The sequence below is a fragment of the Podarcis cretensis genome (genome assembly GCF_951804945.1).
Source record: "Podarcis cretensis genome assembly, chromosome: 11".
NCBI lineage: Eukaryota > Metazoa > Chordata > Lepidosauria > Squamata > Lacertidae > Podarcis > Podarcis cretensis.
The window spans coordinates 63,191,972-63,214,000 of NC_137180.1; the positions used below are offsets into that span (position 1 = coordinate 63,191,972).

Consider the following 22,029-nt stretch of genomic DNA (forward strand, 5'->3'; position numbering starts at 1 on the left):
GAAGCCGCCCAGAGTGGCTGGGGAAATCCAGCCAGATGGGTGGAGTATAAATAATAAATTATTATTATTATTATTATTAGCCCATGCCCATAGGCTTACGCTCTAAAGAAGCACGACACACAAGGGGAAAGGTGCGAGGAGGGCAGAGGAAAAAATCAAACCCAAGCACGAATATATAAACATTTGTTCTTATAATGGCCAGCTTGCATAGTTCAGGCATAGGAGGAGCCTGGTGGAGCCGGGTGTTCAGCAAAGCTGACCGGCTGAGCCTTCTGCTTTCCATCTCTCCCAGCGAGGCAGCTGGATGTCATGGCTGCCCCCAGGTGACAAGAGAGGAGACTTGATGGAGCTGGCCTGTCACAGCGGAACTGATGGAGTGAGTCCTGCTTCCCATCTCTCTCTCTCAAGATAGCAGGCCCCTGGTCATATTTCGCAACGGCTTCCACCTTCCTGCACATCTGCGGGGGCCAAATGTGCACGAACACACCCACCCTCTGGCACAACTACCTTATACACGTCCGTGAAGGTGGGCGAAGCCCTGCAGAGCAGATGGTGCTGCTGGTGGAGAAGTTCTGCCAGCCGCAGCTGGAAGGCGGCCTTGACTCGCCGGATGGCTTCCTTGCTCTGAGGCCACTGACCGCTCCCCTCCATGTGGCAGATCACTGGTGCAAGAGGGAAGGAGGAGGCAAAAGAGTTAACGGAAGGCGCAAGGAGCAGCATGGAAGCAGGAGGAGGGCAGGCGAAGATCCAGATAAGGTGAAGCAGTGTTCTTCCCTAGAGCAGATGACCAGGAGGTTGATGGGGTTACACTTCCTCTGAAGGAGCGGGTACGTAGCTTGGGGCTACTCCTGGACCCCTTGCTGTTGCCCGAAGCCCAGGTGGCCTTGGAAGCGTGGGGTGACTTCCCTCAGCTTCGGCTGGTGGCCCAGCTGCGCCCCAGTCTGGACAGGGATAACCTAACTTCTCTTTTTTTCAGTTCATTTATTTGGTTTTTCAAATTGAAACTTTACATTCCTATTATCCAACTTACCATATTTTTCGCCCCATAGGACGTACTTTTTCCCCTCCAAAAATGAAGGGGAAATGTGTGGGCGTCCTATGGGGCGAATGCAGGCTTTCGCTGAAGCCTGGAGAGCGAGAGGCATCGGTGCGCACCAACCCCTCGCTCTCCAGGCTTCAGGAAGCTATCCGCAAGCCTTGCAAGCCCGGCGGGAGTTCCCGCGGGCTCACAAGGCTTGCGGGCAGCAGCCTGCAGCCCCGGCGAGTGTCCACAAGCCTTGCGCGCCCGGCAGAAGGTACTGCCGAGTGCGCGAGGCTTGGGGCAGCAGCCTGCCACCCAAAGCACGCGGAGCCCTCCGGAGGATTCCCCGTGCTTCAGGCGAGTGTCCGCAAGCCGCGCGCGCCCGGTGGGAGGTCCTGCCGGGCGCACGAGGCTTGGGGCGGCAGCCTGCCACCCGAAGCACGCGGAGCCCTCCGGAGGATTCCCCGTGCTTCGGGCGAGTGTCCGCAAGCCTTGCGCGCCCGGTGGGAGGTCCCGCCGGGCGTGCGAGGCTTGGGGCGGCAGCCTGCCACCCGAAGCACGCGGAGCCCTCCGGAGGATTCCCCGTGCTTCGGGCGAGTGTCCGCTAGCCTTGCGTGCCCGGCGGGAGGTCCTGCCGGGCGCGCAAGGCTTGGGGCGGCAGCCGCGGCTGGGGGGGGGGGAATAAATTTTTTTTATTCATTTCCCCCCCCCCCAAAAGAACGCAAGCTCCGGGGACAGCTGGGAGGCGCAGCGCGTCTTCCCGCTGTCCCCGGACCTGGTCTGCAGGCGGGAGGCGGGGAGAAGAGCGCTTCTCCCCGCTGCCGGCCCCACAAGCGCCTGGGGGGGAAATAAATTTTTTTCCCTTTATTTCCCCCCAAAAAAACTTGGTGTGTCCTATGGGCCGGTGCGTCCTATGGGGCGAAAAATACAGTACATAAAAATCTTTAAATGAAGCGAGGTACCAGACTTTGTACGATGACAAACAAGCTGTGAAGCTTTCCGGATATAGACTACTGTTTCATAGAATTCTTCGTCAGCGTGGTGGGTGGATATAGAATTGCTTCATAAACCCGTCTTATTTCGAATGAATGTATGTAAATGAAAATATCAAATGCTGTGGAACAGTGCCATTATGACATAGTATATATCCAGAATCACTGTTCAGTGTTGGACACCATATTTGATGAATACACAAAGCTTCACAGCTTGTCTGTCATCATACAAAGTCTGGCACCTCGCATCATTTAAAGATTTCCAGAGACTTTGAGACTAAAGATTTCATTTTGGACCTGTTATGGTTTGAAGGAATTCTATAAAGATTGTCTATGGCGTATGTACATGGTCATCATGTTGCCTAGACATTGCTGACGTTCTCTTTGCAACACAGGGGTTTGTTTGGTTACTACAAAATGAAGTAGAAGCGGGGGGGGGACTCACAATGCCCCTTGCCCACTTTGAGACAATGCCACCCACTTTACCCATCCTTGCCTTTCATTGGTGCTAAATACGCCGGGCACGGCTTCTCCGCCAAGGGCAGAAGAGACTCCCGGCCCTCGATCCTGGCGTGGTAGGCGTAATCGGGTTTCACAGGCACCGGAGGGAAGACCTGAGAAAGAACCAGGAAGGCTCGTTAAGAGGAGCAAGAAAAATGGGAACCCACACAAGATCTCGAGGTAGCAGCGCATCCTCAGGGCACACACACACACACACCCCGGCAGAAAATGCCCAGTCTCCAATTGTAAGGGGCTGCAACGAAGCTGGGTGGCTCTCTGGGACACCTTTGTTAGACATTTAAAAAGCAGAATTCACTGGGGGCCGATTATGATGATAAATATTTTATATATATATATATATATATATATATATATATATATATATATATATATATATAATACAGACAAATACTGCCGGAGCGGTACCTATTTATCTACTTGCACTTCTTGCTTTCGAACTGCTAGATTGGCAGGAGCAGGGACCGAGCAACGGGAGCTCACCCCGTCGTGGGGATTCGAACCGCGACCTTCTGATCGGCAAGTCCTAGGCTCTGTGGTTTAACCCACAGCACCACCCACGTCCCTTTTAATGTTTGATGCATTACTGTATTTCTAAAATTTTGTTGGAAGCTGCCCAGAGTGGCTGGGGAAGCCCAGCCAGATGGGCGGGGTATGTATGTATGTATGTATGTATGTATGAATGAATAAATAAATAAATAAATGTAGTACAAAAACCTTCTGCATGGCACCACATTGCTTACCCCTACATTAGACAGCACTGAGTTAGGGGGACCAAGGGTTGTATCCAACAGAAGACATCTCTGCATTTTTACCAACGGATGTTCCCCATATAGATTTCTGGGATGACCCATGGAGCAAAAGATACCAGACATCTGCCATTTCAGGAGGATTCTGTTAGGATCTAGTTCCGTTCCACCTTAAAAGGGAACAGGCTGTTGTGTGTCACATGCCTGTTTACTTCCAGCTCTCGCTGGGAACTTTTGCTTTGCTGTTTTCGCTGGAGACGAAGGGATGCAGTCATGCTTTGTTCCGGACTACGCTGAATAAAGCCGTAAATATGCTCTCTCTGTCTGCATCTTCCGTTGTGGATGATTAAACCCTTTCCTGAAAGGTTGTGCATGAGGAGATTTCACCCCTCCCATATCCAAGAATCTCCTGAGGAGCCTGCTGATTCTACAGAGAGGAGGAGCAATGTTCTGCTTTCTACTTATTCAGTGAGTGAGTCAGTCAGCGAGTGAGTCAGTCAGTGTATGGGAGACAGAGAGAGTGTTAGAGATCGTGTCTAGAGATAAGGTTGCTGCTAAGAGCAGCTGCAGACTCTCAGTGTAGCACTGATTTATGCTTAGATCTTTTAGCTCTGTATATAGTTTTGTATCTTAGTTGTAGCTATAGAATAAAAGGAAGATATTCTACAGAGCTGCTCTCCGAGTGGTTTATACTCTGCAAAACTCTGCTGCGCAACGACTGTATTATTGGTCAAGTGAATCCGGTGCTCTCAGCTCTAAGCTGTGAGTCCACAGCACGGTGACCTGTCCCTGTGAGAAAGGTGGTCACTGGCAGTGCTACCCAGCTCGCCTAGCCCAGTCGGGGTTGAAGTGCATGAGTCCAGTTGGTGCACTGGCTCAAGGGCGATGCTGACAGTGCATGGGTCTTGGAACGTATCTGAGTCTCATGTCGCTAATTGACTGATGCTGTTCCACGGGAGACCGGTGATAGTCCGGAGCCAGCTGGGGGCCTGCCTGAAGCCCCCGTCTCCCTGGCAGTATCCCAACAGATTCCCAACCCCCCGGGGTGGCCAAATACTAATGCACAATATTCCTTGTGCACCTGCCTCCCTCGCAATCTGCCCCGCCACAAAAACCGTTGCCAGAGAAGCATGCATTCTGGCGCAGGAGACAGCCCCCCTTCGTGTACTCAAACTCACATCGGTGTACCGGAGGGCAGGGTGAGCCCCCTGCACGGACGTCACCGTCAGCGGCAGCCCCTCCAGTTTCCACAGCTTGCGGCTCAGGTCGTCGTACGAGCGGACGACGCTCAGCATGGCCTCCTCACCAGTACCTGCCGGCTGTTCAAGATAATAATAATATTATTATTTTTATATACCCTGCCCTTCCCGGTTCAGAAAACCGGGCTCAGGGCGGCTAACAACAAATTTAAAACACTAAATTGATGCAACAAAAAAACAGCATAAAAGACGGTATAAAATGTGAATAACAATAAATTCAGAATTCAAAAATCAATTTAGGGGGGAAATCCGTCCAATAAACATTAGATGATCACCAGGGCTAGCTGGCTAAATTAGTCCTATTTGGGCCAGCGAGGAGACCAGGGGAGAATTAGCTGTGGGATCCCAGAGCAGGTAATCTTCATAAAAGGGGGAGAGGGAGGGAAGGAAGGGGAATAAAAGATCAGGCTAAGTTCAAATTAAAAGCCAGGCGGAATAGCTCTGTCTTACAGGCCCTGCGGAAGGAAGGGCCCTGGTCTCATGGGACAGAGCATTCCACCAGGTTGGAGCCATCACTGAGAAGGCCCTGGCCCTGGTGGAGGATAGTCTGACTTTCTTAGGGCCCTGGACCTCTAAACTATGGTTATTCACGGACCTTAGGGTCCTCTGCGGGGCAGACTGGGAGAGGTGGTCCCGCAAATATGAGGGCCCTAAAATCCCAAGTTACAAGGCAGGTATAGCAAGAATGGTTCCATTGGGGGGGAGGGAGGGCAACTCTAAAGACTGGCCAACCCTCTCAAGGGGCTGCAGCACATTCACGACACAGACAGCGCAGAAAAATACAAGCACGCAACATGCACAAACATACTCTATCTCACTTGTTCTCATTCCCACACACATCCCATTGCTGAGCAGAGAGGAGAGGGGAGGTTTAAATGTCTTTTCTCATAACCAGCATCCCAAATCTCAAATCTATTCTATACACTCTGCCATAGTTGAAGCACTGATCTCTCATGAAGAGCGTTTGCCCATGGACTTAAGAGAAGCCTCATTCAAAGATTTAAATCTCCCAGCTGAGAGATCAGTCGGATATCCCTTTTTTCCCCTTTCCCCTAATACTTCTGAAAAAGTGGCCTGGCCTCTCTTTAAAGCAGCAATTTTCTCTGCTTGCACTTTGACGTGCTTTCAAACTGCTAGGTTGGCAGGAGCTGGGACAGAGCAATGAGAGCTCACCCCGTTGCGGGAATTCGAACCGCTGACCTTCCAATCGGCAAGCCCTGAGCTCAGTGGTTTAGACCACAGCGCCACCCACATCCCTTACATGCTACTAAATTAAAGAAAGATAGCTGGCTGAGGGTGGCGAGGCAGGAGCGGTAGCCCAAAACATTTAAGACTGGTTATATTCATCCAGTTCATAGCAAAAGATCCATCTTGTCTGTGCCTCTCAATCTGCAGCAGGATATCTTTCAAAAGGGCCTAGTTGGGAGAACATGAATATATAAAACATGGCATACAAAATCTGCATTTCTTGGCTGGGGAAAATCTGGAGAAGTGTGAATCGGCAGGAATGGACAGTCCGAAACTCACCCTTCCATTTTTTTTTTGGGGGGGGGAGATCTGGAAAAGTCTGCCAGTCCCACAGGGAGTGCCCAGATGTGTGGGGAGACCATGCACAACACATGTGGAAAGAGACTGTCTCCCATGCGTGCTTGAAGCGTGAGACCACCGGTTTCTTAGGAGAAACTGGATTTTGGCAGTCGGTTTGACGCTCCTTTAAAGAAAGCAGATCTAAAGCAGATTGCAACACACTCCCGTCCGAAATATCACAGCTGAAGGGTGCCACCTGCAGACCAGCCTGGACACAGCCAGGTGACATAACCACCTGACCTTTTTATTTTGGCACAATAGACACTGCCCTTTACGGGAGGATAACTACCAAATTAGAAAATACAGTGGACCCTCCAGATATGAACTTAATTTGTTCTGGGGGTCCATTTGCACCCCAAAAATTATGTAAATAGAGACACACTTCTGCACACGCCACGATTGAGCGCTTCTATGCATGCATGCATGGCGAAACCCGGAAGTATACACGTCTGGGTTTGCCGTGGCAGTAACCCAAAGATTCTGTATCCAGAGGGATACGGAAGTAGAGGTACGCCTGCATGTTCCATCTGTGAATGCATTTAACAAGTCTGGTTTCTGGGTTTTCCTGAAACAGCAGCTGCATGGGCCTCTCTGATCAGGATGAGGACCATGGCCCGAGGGGAACTGGGCTAACCATTCCCCATCACCACATTGATACCTCAACAACTCTCATCCAAAACCTGCAATTAGTGATTCTGGGAAATTGCTCTCATAGCTGCCCTTAACCAAAAAAGGGCAGACACCAGGAAAACAACAACAACACAGAATTGAAAGTTGCCATTCTCAATAGTGCTGTAACAGTCAGTCTCTCTTCACAGGGAACTCTGGGAATTGTAGTTCTGTGGAATCTGCTAAACATCTCTCAGCGCCCTTAACAAACTACAGCTCCCAGAATACTTTGGGGGAAGGCACAAGTGGTATCAATGCACTTTAAACATATGGTGTGGATGTGACTTAACAGGGCAGAATCATAGAATCACAGAGTTGGAAGAGACCACAAGGGCCATCGAGTCCAACCCCCTGCCAAGCAGGAAACACCATCAGAGCACTCCTGACATATGGTTGTCAAGCCTCTGCTTAAAGACCTCCAAAGAAGGAGACTCCACCACACTCCTTGGCAGCAAATTCCACTGTCAAACAGCTCTTACTGTCAGGAAGTTCTTCCTAATGTTTAGGTGGAATCTTCTTTCTTGTAGTTTGGATCCATTGCTCCGTGTCCGCTTCTCTGGAGCAGCAGAAAACAACCTTTCTCCCTCCTCTATGTGACATCCTTTTATATATTTGAACATGGCTATCATATCACCCCTTAACCTCCTCTTCTCCAGGCTAAACATGCCCAGCTCTCTTAGCCGTTCCTCATAAGGCAGAGGAGGTGTCAATCAATGGAGCCTGCATTCCCATTTTTTGAAGGACACAACAATCTATGGCTTTTTTAAAGTGTTGGGGGGGGGGGTAATTGGTTTGCTTTTATTTCATTACGTATTTTATGTTTTCATGTTGCTTTTTTGTGTTGTGAACCCCTCTGTGATCTTCAGATGAAAGTCGGTATGCACATTTAATATATCCATCCATCCATACATACGTACAGTGGATCCCGCACGGATCATGTTCACAACCCACAGCGTTTGCAACCTGCAGCAGCACACGCGAGGGTTGCGATTCGGCACTTCTGCGCATGCGCAAAGTGTGATTTAGTGCTTCTGTGCATGCATGACCACCGAAACCCGAAGTAACCCGTTCCGGTACTTCCGGGTTCTGGCAGTCCGTAACCCAAAAAAACGCAACCTGAAGCGTCTGGAACCCAAGGTATGAATCATAGAACCATAGAATCATAGAGTTGGAAGAGACCACAAGGGCCATCGAGTCCAACCCCCTGCCAAGCAGGAAACACCATCAGAGCACTCCTGACATATGGTTGTCAAGCCTCTGCTTAAAGACCTCCAAAGAAGGAGACTCCACCACACTCCTTGGCAGCAAATTCTACTCTCGAACAGCTCTTACTGTCAGGAAGTTCTTCCGAATGTTTAGGTGGAATCTTCTTTCTTGTAGTTTGGAACCATTGCTCCGTGTCCGCTTCTCTGGAGCAGCAGAAAACAACCTTTCTCTCTCCTCTATGTGACATCCTTTTATATATTTGAACATGGCTATCATATAACCCCTTAACCTCCTCTTCTCCAGGCTAAACATGCCCAGCTCCCTCAGCCGTTCCTCATAAGGCGTTCCTCATGACTGTACATACATACATACATACATACATACATACATACTTTGCCATTGTGCTTCCAAAACAGACTTTCTCAGCTTTCCCTGTGCCCTATGGAACAGATTTCCTGGGGGTGGGGACAAGGGGAGAGGAGAGGAAGGGGACATTCCACCGCATTTCAAAGGACATGAATTCACAGAGGAGAAAGAGGCTGCTTACTTCACGCCTCATCTTGATCACAGGCTCCAGCAGGGCACCTGTGTAGCAGATGGAATTTTCCGGAATGTCCATGTGTCTGCAGAGAGATAAGAGAGTGCCAAACCATGAAAGGCCTTTAAACAGGGAACACGCTCCTTTCTTCTAATCAACTCTCTTTTCTTTTTTTAAACGAAGTTTCTAATGCTTTTTCAAAGACGTCGATAAAAGCTTGGGAGAGCCTACATGGGCTCAATGCCTGGTGAAACCACAAAAGTCAAAAATGCACCCAGTGAGGAGAGCCTGCAGAACACGGGGGTTTCTTTACGCAACGTTCTGTTAGGACAGATAATTCGCCAGCCTTCACAGGATGATGGTGGCATCAGCAACTAAGGAGGTTGTGGTGGCACGGGCAAAAGAGCACCAGCTTCCTCTGGGACCAGCCAAGGCTGCCGCCTGAATTGCTTTGGTGGGCTCAGACCATTTGGCCCAGTATCCTGTTGCCAACAGTGGACAGCCCATGAGTACAGATGGGGCATTTTTTCAGCCAGAGCTTGCAGGAGCTCAGTTCCAGCATCTTTCAGGTGGGCGGCATTATAATAAAACAAAGGGGGTGTTCGCGGTGAGTTCTGGCACCTCCATTTCTAGAAGAATAGCCCTGAGTTCAGCCACTGACAGCAACAGGCCCACCCTGTGGTTTGTCCGATACTAAAGGTACACTGCTTCAGAAAAAACTTATGTTCCATTGCCACGGCTAGTGTGGGAGAAGTTAGTGGATCTATGAAATTATGAATACAGTGGACGCTCGGGTTGCGAACATGATCCGTGCGGGAGGCACGTTCGCAACCCGCAGCACAGCGTCCGCGCGCACACGGGTTGCGATTCAGCACTTCTGCGCATGTGTAAAGTGAGATTTAGCGCTTCTGCACATGCACGAGCGCTGAAACCCAGAAGTAACCTGTTCTGGTACTTCTGGGTTTGGCGCAGTGCGCAATCCGAAAATGCACAACCCGAAGTGTCTGTAACCCAAGGTATGAGTGTAGTATAAGATAAAGGTAAAGGCAAAGGACCCCAGACAGTTAAGTCCAGTCAAAGGCAACTATGGGGTTGTGGCACTCATCTTGCTTTCAGGCCGAGGGAGCCGGCATTTGTCCACAAGCAGCTTTCTGGGTCATGTGGCCAGCAGGACTAAACCACTTCTGGAGCAACGGGACGTGACGGAAACCAGAGCGTTTACCTTCCCACAGCAGTGGTACTGATTTATCTACTCGCACTGGTATGCTTTTGAACTGGTAGGTTGGCAGGAGCTGGGACAGAGCAACAGGAGCTCACTCCGTTGCGGGGATTCGAACTGCTGACCTTCTGATCGGCAAGCCCAAAAGGCTCAGTGGTTTAGACCACAGCGCCACCCGCTTTTATGTTTTACGAATAGTATGAAAAGAGGAGAACGAGAATGTGGTAAGAAAGTGAGTAGAGCCTGCTGGAACAGGCCAATGGGCGCTCTAGTTCAGCATTCTGTTCCCACCTGTGGGAACCTGCAAGCAGGACTTGAACCCAAGACCACCCTTCCCTCCATTTTCCAGCAACTGGTACAGTGGTGCCTCGCAAGACGAAATTAATTCGTTCTGCGAGTTTTTTCGTCATGCGAATTTTTCGTCTTGCGAAGCACGGATTTTGGAAAAGCTTCAAAAATCACCAAAGTCTTCAAAAACCTCAAAAAAGGCTACCACACCGCGTGCTATGAGTTGCTCCTCGAAGTCAAGTCGCAACTGCACCCCCTGAATGCACCCTGGGTATTAACAGTTATAAGAAAAAGGAAACAAACTTGCAAGACGTTTTCGTCTTGCAAAGCAAGCCCATAGGGAAATTCGTCTTGCGAAGCAACTCAAAAAACGAAAAACTCTTTCGTCTTGCGAGTTTTTCATCTTACGAGGCATTCGTCTTGCAAGGTACCACTGTATTCAGAAGGATCTTGCCTCTGACCGCAGAGGCAGTGCATTGGCTCCATCATGGCTAGTTACTGGTGATATCATTATTTATTGTTCACCCTAACCAGCAGGATCTTCTTATGCAGGGGTCCCCAAGCTAAGGCCCATGGGCCGGATAAGGCCCGAGGGACTCATTTATCCGGCCCGCGGCAACCCCCGCCGCCCACTCTTACCAGCGCTGCGCTGTGCGGCTGTCCACTTCCGGGTCGGAGGAGCACCGGAAACAGCTTGTGCACATGAGCAAGCGTTATTTGCGCATGTGCAAGTGTTATTGGCACATGCACAAGGGTTATTTGCGCATGCACAAGCATTATTTGCAGTGCACATCCGGGTCGGAGAAGGCCCGTGCACATGCGCACAAGCTATTTCTGGTGCTCCTCCGATCTGGAAGTGTGCCAGAAATAGCGTGTGCGCACGCGTATGGGCATGCGCTCCCCTGCCCTGCGCGCAATCGGCACTGGAGACACTGGCCCGAGGCGCGGTAAGTTTGCTGACCCGTTCTTACGTGCTTAACAAGCATGGCAGATGCAAAATATTTTCCTCTATCTCCTCTCTCCATGCTGTCCATAATTTTATAGGTCCACTGCCCACCTGTCTTTTTTTGAAATTAAAGAACTCCAAATGTTTTAGCTTCTCCCCAAAGAATGTATGAACAAAACTTTATTTGCATCAGCCGTCGGCCACAGCAACAAAAAAAACATTGTGATATACACAGAACAAAAAAAAAAGTCGATTATATAAAACACAGTTTAGGGTCCTGAATCAGCAGTCAAATAGTGGACCAGCTAGAAACCTTGCAACCTTTGCAGTCAACTGCTACTCTTGATCTGCCAGGAGACAGAAGAGGTGCTCCAACAGCAACAATCCGGTTGTGTTCCAGTGACCAATGGTCTTACAAACACAAACCCCCATTTTCGCCTTCTCTGGGTCCCCCAAAACCGAGTCCCCACATGCTACTCACAACTGCAAGAGGTGGCGAATGATCTGCTCAGAAATGAGCCGCTTCTGGCTCATGTTTGGTGCGTCCCACACAACGGCCTCGCAGATGGCGCCATCTTGGAAACGCCTCAGCTCCGATCGCTTCCCCCAAAACTGCCGAAACTCCAGCGCCTGCAGGTTCAAACCCCGAGAGAGGGGAAATGAAAGGCATTTCTCTCGCTTTCTCACAGGCTTTCTTTGTTTATAGTAAAATGAACATAATTTAACTCATTTTTATATACTCATAAAAGTCATTTTAAAAAAACAAAATAGAGGAACGTTCTGCAGGCCAGGCCCACAATGCCTGGGTTTGCACAGATACAAGTACATATTAACTTTCTGTGGGTTTGGTTTGTGTTTTTCAACCACTGCCAAACAATTAAAGCAGAACTAAAACAAATATAAATAGGGCATTAGGTGCCAATTTGTCTTCACAGGTAACTCTAATCCTGTTTGCAAAGGATGCAGAAAAAAGAAAGTGATTCTGACCTTCATTCTTTAAAAATAAATTGCATTAGAAAGAGTTTTAACTTTTCAGAAATTTGCAAGAAAGCAAAAGCGGCACTAAATAGGTTTATTTATTTTTTAAAAAATTGTATACCACTATGTCATAAAAATACATAAAAGTGGTTTACAGCAATTTAAACATAAAAGAATAGAATAAAACCATGAAACGTCTAAAAAAAGGCATCCATTAGCCACTGTGAATGTCTTCTTAATCGCCTGCATAGGCCTGGCAGAATATAAAAGCTTTGAGCAGGTGCTAAAATTTGGCACAGAAGGTGCCTGCTGAATCTCCAGTGGCGAAGAGTTCCATGGGTCCAAAATATCATTTTTCAGCAAGAAAAAAGGGTGTGCAAAACAGGACAAGGAAGTTTCTTTCATGAATAACCGTGCCTTGAAAAAGTCCCATTGAAATCAAAGTGCGCACTTTCACCACCAGGGGGTTGTGCCTACAAGACGGAACAAATAGAAGGCAAAAGCGTAGGCAGAAAATCTCTTGGACACCCAATAATGGGGACCAGAGAACTCTTCCAGTCTCACCTCTGGTCTGTCCCCTCCAGGTCCCCTCTCCAGGATGCAGCCTGCAAATTCAAGATTCAGCAAAAGTCCAAATGACAGGGACCCGATGTCCTTGTGTTTTGGGGGATCAGCATCAATTGGCCACTGGGCGAAAAAGATGAGAGAAACAAAATTAGATGGGCCACACTGGAACGATATATACAGTGGTGCCCCGCAAGACGAATGCCTCGCAAGACGGAAAACCCGCTAGACGAAAGCGTTTTCCGTTTTGGAGGTGCTTCGCAAAACGAATTTCCTATGGGCTTGCTTCACAAGACGAAAATGTCTTGCGAGTTCCTGCGGTTTTTTTTCCCTTCCCCCCCTTTTTCTAAGCCGCTAAGCCGCTTATCAGCTGATCCGCTAAGCCGCTTATCAGCTGATCCGCTAAGCCGCTTATCAGCTGATCCGCTAAGCCGCTTATCAGCTGATCCGCTAAGCCGCTTAACAGCTGATCCGCTAAGCCGCTTAACAGCTGATCCGCTAAGCCGCTTATCAGCTGATCCGCTAAGCCCCTAAGCCTCTAATAGCGCTAAGCCGCTAAGCCGCTAATGGGCTTGCTTCGCAAGACGAAGAAACCGCAAGACGAAGAGACTCGCGGAACGGATTCTTTTCGTCTTGCGAGGCACCACTGTAGTCATGCCTCTTGTTACGTTGGCTTCAGGTTAAATCTTTTCAGGTTGCGTCCCGCAGTGACCCGGAAGTACCGGAAAGGGTTACTTCCGGGTTTTGCCGCTCGCACATGCGCAGATGCTCAAAATGGCATCGTGCGCATGCACAGAAGCAGTGAATTGCGACCCGCGCATGCGCAGACGCGGGTTGCGTTCTGCTCATGTTGCGAACGAGGCTCTGGAACGGATCCCGTTCGCAACCAGAGGTACCACTGTATATAAATGTTATTACGGTCCCAGACCAATTTTACATACCGTACTAAACGAGCATAAAACACAATACAGTCATACCTCGGGATAAATATGCTTCAGGATAAGTATTTTCGGGTTGCGCTCCGCGGCAACCACAGGGCCTGGGAGACCAGGGTTCAAATCCCTGCTTAGCCATGAAGGTCACTGGGTGACCTCGGGCCAGTTGCTCTCTCTCTGCCTAAACCACCTGACAGGGTTGTTGTGTGTATAAATGTCTCCCAAGATAGACAGGTGCCAACAGTACACTGGTATGCTTTTAATATTCTTCTGAATGTTCAGTTGTCCCCCACCCCACCGCAAAATGTGTCATTTAATCCGTAAGCCATGAGACTCTTCGTCTTGCGGTTTTTTCGTCTTGCGAAGCAAGCCCATTAGCGGCTTAGCGGCTCAGCTGATAAGCGGTTTAGCGGCTTAGTGGATCAGCTGATAAGCGGCTTAGCGGCTTAATGGATCAGCTGATAAGCGGCTTAGAGGATCAGCTGATAAGCGGCTTAGCGGATCAGCTGATAAGCGGCTTAGTGGATCAGCTGATAAGCGGCTTAGCGGCTTAGAAAAAGGGGGGAAAGGGAAAAAAACCCACAGGAACTCGCAAGACATTTTCATCTTGCGAAGCAAGCCCATAGGAAACTCGTTTTGCGAAGCACCTCCAAAACGGAAAACCCTTTCGTCTAGCGGGTTTTCCGTCTTGCGAGGCATTCGTCTTGCGGGGCACCACTGTAAATAAATATCAATCAATCGATCTTTATTACGGTCTAGAGACCCAACAAACTGTTACAAAGCAATGCACAATTCATACAGCCTATCTCCAGGTTAAACAAGCATTTTGTTCAGACTTAAGATAGGGATCATTTGTTCTTGCAACCACCGATAAAAACTTTGCCACTGCTAATGTTCTAGCCTTTGTCCAGTCTTCCAATAGGAACCTGACATAGTGAGCCTCTGATTTTCCCAGGAAAGGTACCAGCAAGGGTAATATCAGTTCAACCCTGGCTTGCTCATATTTTGCACAGTGCAGCAAAATATGTCTTATGGAATCGATGTCCTGAGCACACGAGCAAAGTCTGTCCTGGTAGGGAACTCCTCTCAACCTGACGTCCAACACTGCAGAAGGAAAGACGTTTAGTCTGGCTTTGGTGATAATTTGGTACTGTCAGGTTTTTAATGTAAATATAATATAAATATCATTGTCACCACCATGGTCTGAAAAAAACTTACTGGTTGAGTCTGGGGCAGCGCATGCGTCAGCAACAGGATCCTCCGAGACAGCCCTCGTTCCAGCAAGCCGATGAGGAAAGGCAGAGTCGCCGCCACGTAATTCCCGCCGCAATCCATCAGCTCGTTGAGCAGCTGCATCTTCTTGCAGGCGGCCTGCAGCTTGCAGACGTGCTTGAGGCTGAGGAGAGGGCAGCCAGGAGAGAAACAGTACCTTGGGTTAAGAACTTTGCTTCAGGATGAGAACAGAAATCGCACGGCGGTGGTGCAGCGGCAGCAGGAGGCCCCATTAGCTAAAGTGGTGCTTCAGGTTAAGAACAGTTTCAGGTTAAGAACGGACCTCCGGAACGAATTAAGTACTTAACCTGAGGTACCACTGTATGTGCAAGTCGACCCATTTCTTGAATGTTTATATATAGGGTCAAGTCAGATTATTAATTCTTATTTATTTAGTTACGTATTACTTATTTTCTTTTTATATACATTATTTTTATTAAATCTTCTGTTTTACAATTTAGAATATTCATTTAAACAACCTTAAAATATCAATGACTTCCATTCTTCTCTTTCCATGGCTCATTTTGCATAGCATAAGTCCCTGCATATTTTATATAACCTAAACCATTCAGTATTCCATTATTACTTCCATCAAAACTGTTGAATTTATCTTGATGCTGCCGACGTTTTCAAGTGTACACAATTTCCCCCATATATTCAAGAAACATTTTCCAATCTTCTTTAAATGAATGTTATTCTTGTTCTCTTATTCTGTAAGTTAGATCCGCAAGGTGCACAAATTCCATCCGTTTTAAGTTGCCATTCTTCTTTGGTTGGGACCTCGCTCGCTTTCCATTTTTGTGCTAACAAAACACTGGCAGTCGTAGTGGCATACATAAAAAGGTAAAGGGACCCCTGACCATTAGGCCCAGTCGTGACAGATTCTGGGGTTGCGGCACTCATCTCGCTTTATTGGCTGAGGGAGCCAGTGAACAGCTTCCGGGTCATGTGGCCAGCAGGACTAAGCCGCTTCTGGAGAACCAGAGCACTGCATGGAAACGCCGTTTACCTTCCCACCAGAGTGGTACCTATTTATCTACTTGCACTTTGACGTGCTTTCGAACTGCTAGGTTGGCAGGAGCAGGGACCGAGCAACGGGAGCTCACCCTGTCGCGGGGATTCGAACCGCTGACCTTCTGATCGGCAAGCCCTAGGCTCTGTGGTTTAACTTTTTTTTTGACACCTGGGAATTTCCATCTGAATTATCCCCTCCCCCCAAAAAAATGTGCTCTGTTTTTTAGTAAAATACATTTTTTTAAAAAGAGTGTTGGACTGGGACATGGGAGGCTTGGGGTTCGAATACCCATGCGGCCACAAAACTCACTGGGTGACCTTCGACTAGTCACCGTATCTCAGCCCAACTTCTCTCACACACTTGCTGTAAGGAGGAAATGAGGAGGAAGAAGAGAACCAGGGCGGTCCCCTTGTGCTCCTTCGAAGAAAAAGTGGTGTGTAAATGTAAGAAAAAAAGAAATATTCTCGTGGAGAGAACGTACTGGAACACGTGGTCAAAGGCTCGGATCAGAGGCTTGGGGGTCATGAGCAGCAAATGGAACCCATCCATCGTTTGGTCGTCCAGAATCTCCATGGAGTGCTTGGCTTCGAACTGGATCTAAGGGAGAGCAAAACCACACATACTTAGGCAAGCGGAGAGATAAGCCAACCCCCCAAGACTCAAGTCCAGGCCACAATGTACCGTATTTTTCGCTCCATAAGACACACTTTTTCCCTCCTAAAAAGTACAGTGGTACCTCGGGTTACATACGCTTCAGGTTACAGACTCCGCTAACCCAGAAATAGTACCTCGGGTTAAGAACTTTGCTTTGGGATGAGAACAGAAATCGTGCTTTGGAGGTGTGGTGGCAGCAGGAGGCCCCATTAGCTAAAGTGGTGCTTCAGGTTAAGAACAGTTTCAGGTTAAGAACGGACCTCCGGAACGAATTAAGTACTTAACCCGAGGTACCACTGTAAGGGGAAACGTCTGTGCGTCTTATGGAGTGAATGCAGTTGCGAGCTGAGGGATGCCTCCACAGCCGGAGCCATGGCTCCCGTCCGTTGCTCACTGGAAAGCAAGAGTCCCAGAGAGCGTGTCAGCAGCTCTTGCTCTGCTGGCTTTACAGCGAGGCGGGAGGAGGGACGGAAAGCAGTACCTTCTGCCCCTCCTCCCAGCTGACTAATTCAAGCAAAGGGAGAGCCGCTTACACGGCTCCTGTCCCAGCGTCTCCTCCTAATCTTTTTGCTCCAGTTCCGGCGTCACCTCGGAGGCGAGGCAAGGCAGCTGCCCACCACAGGCAGCACAAATGTGAGCTCTACCTCTCTCTTCCTTCCTTCCCTCTTCCAACTTGAATAAAATATTGGGGGGGGGGGTGTAAACCCCACCTCACATACCGCAATTCAGCCTTTCTCAACCTGTGGGTCCCCAGATGTCGTTGGACTACAACTCCCATCATCCCTAGCTAGCAAGGCCAGAGCTCAGGGAAGATGATGGGAGTTGTAGTCCAACAACATCTGGGGACCCACAGGTTGAGAACTGCTGCGATCTCTTAATGCCACTGTTGACTGCTGTTCACTTTACATGGTTGCAATATGATTCAGATACAGTGGTGCCTCGCAAGACGAAAAGAATCCGTTCCGCGATTCTCTTCGTCTAGCAGTTTTTTCGTCTTGCGAAGCAAGCCCATTGACGGCTTAGCGGATTAGCGCTATTAGCGGTTTAGCGGCTTTTAGCGGATGAGCGGCTTAGCGGCTTAGCGGCTTAGAAAAAGGGGGGGAAGGGGGAAAGAACCGCAGGAACTCGCAAGACATTTTCGTCTTGCGAAGCAAGCCCATAGGAAATTCGTTTTGCGAAGCACCTCCAAAACGGAAAACTCTTTCGTCTAGCGAGTTTTCCGTCTTGCGAGGCATTCGTCTTGCGGGGCACCACTGTAATCGGTTGCTTATTAAATAGTTTAGTACAACATTTGATTCAGAATATTTTTTTTCTGGTTTTCCTCCTCTAAAAACTAGGTGCGTCTTACGGTCGGGTGCGTCTTATGGAGCGAAAAATACGGTAGTTGCCTCCTTCTCCCTCTCGAGGCATCAACTCATCTTGGTTGGGGGTACCCTACAAAACCGCTCCACCCCACCCCCCCAAGCAGCCGGTGCAAGCACTCTTGGCTCGTTCGCTTCTCTGGTCCATTTGCAAAGAGCAAAGCAGAAAAGCAGGTAGACAATAACATGAAACCCGGGTTCGAATTCCCCGTTCGCCCAAGTCACTCTCTCATTCTCAGCCTGCCCCACAGGTCTGCAGTTCCAACAACAGTGAAAACAATGGCATGTCATCTGTTTTTACACTAGGTTGAATTTCTTATATTTTATTCTTTTTCCATATTGAAAGTTAAATCTGTTACTCAAGTTACATTCCAATTCAACATCAACGCTCACCCAACATCAATATTTCTAACTCAAATTACATAAAACTGCTTTTTAAGGTTCTGGCTTATCTAATTTCATCCTCTTTAACCCGTTTCTTAATATATCCTACTATTTTCTGACGCTTCAAACGCTGCGTTGGCCTTCGCATAGGGGAAATAAGTTTTTAAACAGATTAGAAAGAGTTTCCAGGCTTCTTCAAAGGATTCTAAATCTGTGTCTCTTATCGCTGCCATCAGTTTTGCCCTCGCTGCATATCCCAAGGTTTTAATCAACCGTCCTTCCTTTGAGGGTGCTGAATTTTGGTGAAATATTGCTTTGTTGTATTTTTAATTCTGTTTCTCACTCCAGGATTATGCAAACGACAAAGAGCTGGTTGTAAGTGACATGAAAACATGGGGCGGTTTTCCAATGAATTTCTTCTGCTGGGAACAAGGCCTTTTGGCTGAACAGAGAAACTTCCTCTCCTCTCCTCCAGTAAATCTGTACTGGCTGGGGCTGATAGGAAACATTTGGACGGCACATTTGAAAGCTGGGCTAAACAACAACCTCATTTACCTGCTTATATGTGGAGGCCGTCATGTCTGCGCACAGGTTGACCAACCCAGAAGGATCCACGAAGACCACCTGGAACGCTGCATGGAAGTCCGCCAGGGTAGGCTAGAGGAAGAGGACAAAGCTGAGATTCAAAAGGCAGAACAAGGAAAATGCTCCTTTGAAACAGGTTTATTAGATTAGATTAGATTAGATTAGATTAGATTAGATTAATTTATTGTCATTGTCCGTATATACACAGTATACACAACAACGAAAATCAAACACCCAAGACCGGATTCACATACACATTTGCATGTATCTCCAACACTCTCATCCTATTCAGACATAATCTATTAAAACATACATAATCCAGAATATAACACAACCTATTAGAAGCATAGTATAACCTAAAACCTATCTCATTCCTTTATGCAATGGCTGATGCCTGCAAAATTCTGGAGAAAAGAAGCATCGGGATATATAAATAAATTTTGGGGGAGAAATTAAAAATGGTAGATGATCATATTATCCTAAACCACATACCCATTATATGGGACAAAAAAAAAAAACCTTCCAGTAGCACCCTAGACCACCTAAGTTTGTTATTGGTATGAGCTTTCATGTGCATGCACACTTCTTCAGATACGGGGTTTGACACCTGGTCAACATAGATGGGCTCTTTGCACCCTTAGGTCTGCTGAAAAACTTGATATTGATTCACTGGGAAAATCTTTCTATCTATACCTGAAGGAGCATCTCCACCCCCATCATTCAGCCCAGACACGGAGGTCCAGCTCCGAGGGTCTTCTGGAGGTTACCTCCTTGCGAGAAGTGAAGTTACAGGGAACAAGGCAGAGGGCCTTCTCCATAGTGGCACCCACCCTGTGAAACACCCTCCCACCAGATGTCAAGGAAATAAACAACTATCTGACTTTTAGAAGACACCTGAAGGCAGCCCTGTTTAGGGAAGTTTTTAATGTCTGATGTTTTATCATGTTTTAATATTCTGTTGGGAGCTGCTCAGAGTGGCTGGGGAGACCCAGCCAGATGGGCAGGGTATAAACAAATTATTACTATTATTATTACACTACTACTACTATCCTTTGATCAATGGACAGAAGATACGACAACTCTTATAACATACAAAGAGATTGCTTTTGGACACAGATTGTGTATGGATAAATATGATGACAGTTGGAGTGCATTTATAAAAGCTGTAGCGACTTGTTAATAATTATATGTTCAATGGAATGAAAACCTTACTTATATACCTATATATTGTGTTGCATTCATTTTAAGCACCTTTTTGTTTTGGTCCCCATCCCCAATTTCTTTATTTGTTCACTGAAAACCTTTCCATAAAACATAAATATTGAGATTCAAAAGGTGTCGCTGAAGAGCAGGCGAGGGTAGCAGCTTCTAGCAGGGAAATGAATGCACAACCTCACAGGCTTGTTGTGAGGAAAAACATCAAATAAAACAATTTAAATCCAGCTCAGAATTAAGTCCTTCAGGGTGAATGGTCTTAAACATAAAAATGAATTGAGATTCTTTCTGTCGTAGCCGTCTTTCATGACCTTGTCTTTTGTTGATGCACTTAATTCTGAACTGGATTTAAATTGTTTTATTTGATGTTTTTCTATTGTTATATTGTACCTTTAAATTGAATTACCACAATTCAGTCTCCCTATAAGCGCCACCTGGGAATGATTACTTATGCTTCAGGTATCATGCAACTGGTAGCAGTGGTTACATATTCTCATGACCACTGCTCCTTGTGCATTTTTCTAATCTATGGGGCATGTACCTTTGTTCTTCTTATTGTAGTTGTAGCATATGGGTTGTAATGTGTGAAGTTTATATAGTTTTCACGTACACAGGTCATTGGTTCATATTTGAATTCTTTTGCAACAGTCAAGATTATCCGGGATCACTGTACTACGTTGTTATTCACTTACTACTTCGGCACCATGAACACCTAAAAAAAGTTTTACCGCTCAGCCCACAGGATAGCATCCATTACATTGTTTCAATGATAGACTTAATAATAATAATAATAATTTATTATTTATACCCCAGCCACTCTGAGCGGCTTCCAAAAAAATATTAAAATACTGTAATACATCAAACATTAAAAGCTTCCCTGAACAGGGCTGCCTTCAGATGTCTTCTAAAAGTCTGGTAGTTGTTGTTCTCTTTGACATCTGGTGGGAGGGAGTTCCACAGGGAGGGTGCCACTACCGAGAAGGCCCTCTGCCTGGTTCCCTGTAACTTGGCTTCTCACAGTGAGGGAACTGCCAGAAGGCCCTCGGCGCTGGACCTCAGTGTCCGGGTAAAACGATGGGTGTAGAGACGCTCCTTCAGATATACTGGACCGAGGCCATTTAGGGCTTTAAAGGTCAGACTTATTATACTTCTACGGACTTTCAAAGATTGACAGACGTGTGTTCATTTGATTTCAAATATGTTAGAGAATTCACATGTGTACACATTTTGTCATGTATATTGTGCAATAAGAATTGCAGTGCTATCTAGTATACTGGTCTTCGTGTTGCTTGCATTGTTTGTTGTGTTAAGTTTGCAACACAGGGGTTTGTTGTTCTGGATATATATGCATGGCACCTCCAGCTCCTTGGAAGGAAGGTGGAATACAGCTGTAATAATAAACAAGAGGTTGAGCCCCACACCGCCTCAGCCCTAACTAGGAATCCCAAGTACCCCAAAGCACACACTCTTACCAGTGAGGAAACTCCATCCTTTGAAAGGCTGATTCCAGATGTACTGAGGTCTGTGGCAGCTGGAAGGAAGGAAGACATATACATGGGGGAAAAGATCATGCAGTTACTCAGAGATTGTGAAACTGCAGAGGGTGGAAAAGGGAGAGGGCACCTTTACAGAGAACCAAAATATCAGCGGAGATTCGCACTGATTATCTCCAAACCTCTCAGGATGAAAACAGGTGTGATCTTAGTGTCTAGTCTAGTGCAGTATCTTGCCCTCCAGGTACCCAACAACACATCCCAGAAGCAGGTCTTGAGGGCAGCAGCAGCAGCTGTGTTTCCATATGAACCTACCCAGACCCTGAGATCATCTTCTGAAGGCCCTCCTTCGTGTGCCGCCTCCTCGAGAGGTCCAGAGGGTGGCAACACACACAAACAGGGTCTTCTCTGTAGTGGCTCCCCATCTGTGGAATGCTCTCCCCCGAGGAAGTTCGCCTGGCGCCTTAATTACACCTTTAGGCGTCAGGCAAAAATGTTCCTTCTTAACCAGGCCTTTGGTTGATTTGATCGACATCCTATGCCCTTTTAAAATGTGGCTCTCTTTGGGGGGGGGGGTTAT

The 22,029-nt window shown here is 47.5% G+C and overlaps 1 protein-coding gene across 2 annotated transcripts in view; it reads right to left on the reverse strand.

Annotated features, from left to right (window-relative positions):
* Nucleotides 1–22,029, reverse strand: part of NOL6 (nucleolar protein 6) — a 65,833-nt gene that overhangs the window by 31,411 nt on the left and 12,393 nt on the right. For both annotated transcript variants that reach the window (XM_079994736.1, XM_079994737.1), the window contains exons 9-18: nt 21,429–21,487; nt 18,712–18,813; nt 16,239–16,354; nt 14,689–14,866; nt 12,536–12,658; nt 11,475–11,623; nt 8,550–8,625; nt 4,460–4,600; nt 2,510–2,627; nt 508–662 (exon numbers count right to left, since the gene is read on the reverse strand). In XM_079994736.1, the coding sequence (XP_079850862.1) occupies nt 508–662; nt 2,510–2,627; nt 4,460–4,600; nt 8,550–8,625; nt 11,475–11,623; nt 12,536–12,658; nt 14,689–14,866; nt 16,239–16,354; nt 18,712–18,813; nt 21,429–21,487 (1,217 nt within the window). The remainder of the gene's footprint in view (nt 1–507; nt 663–2,509; nt 2,628–4,459; nt 4,601–8,549; nt 8,626–11,474; nt 11,624–12,535; nt 12,659–14,688; nt 14,867–16,238; nt 16,355–18,711; nt 18,814–21,428; nt 21,488–22,029) is intronic.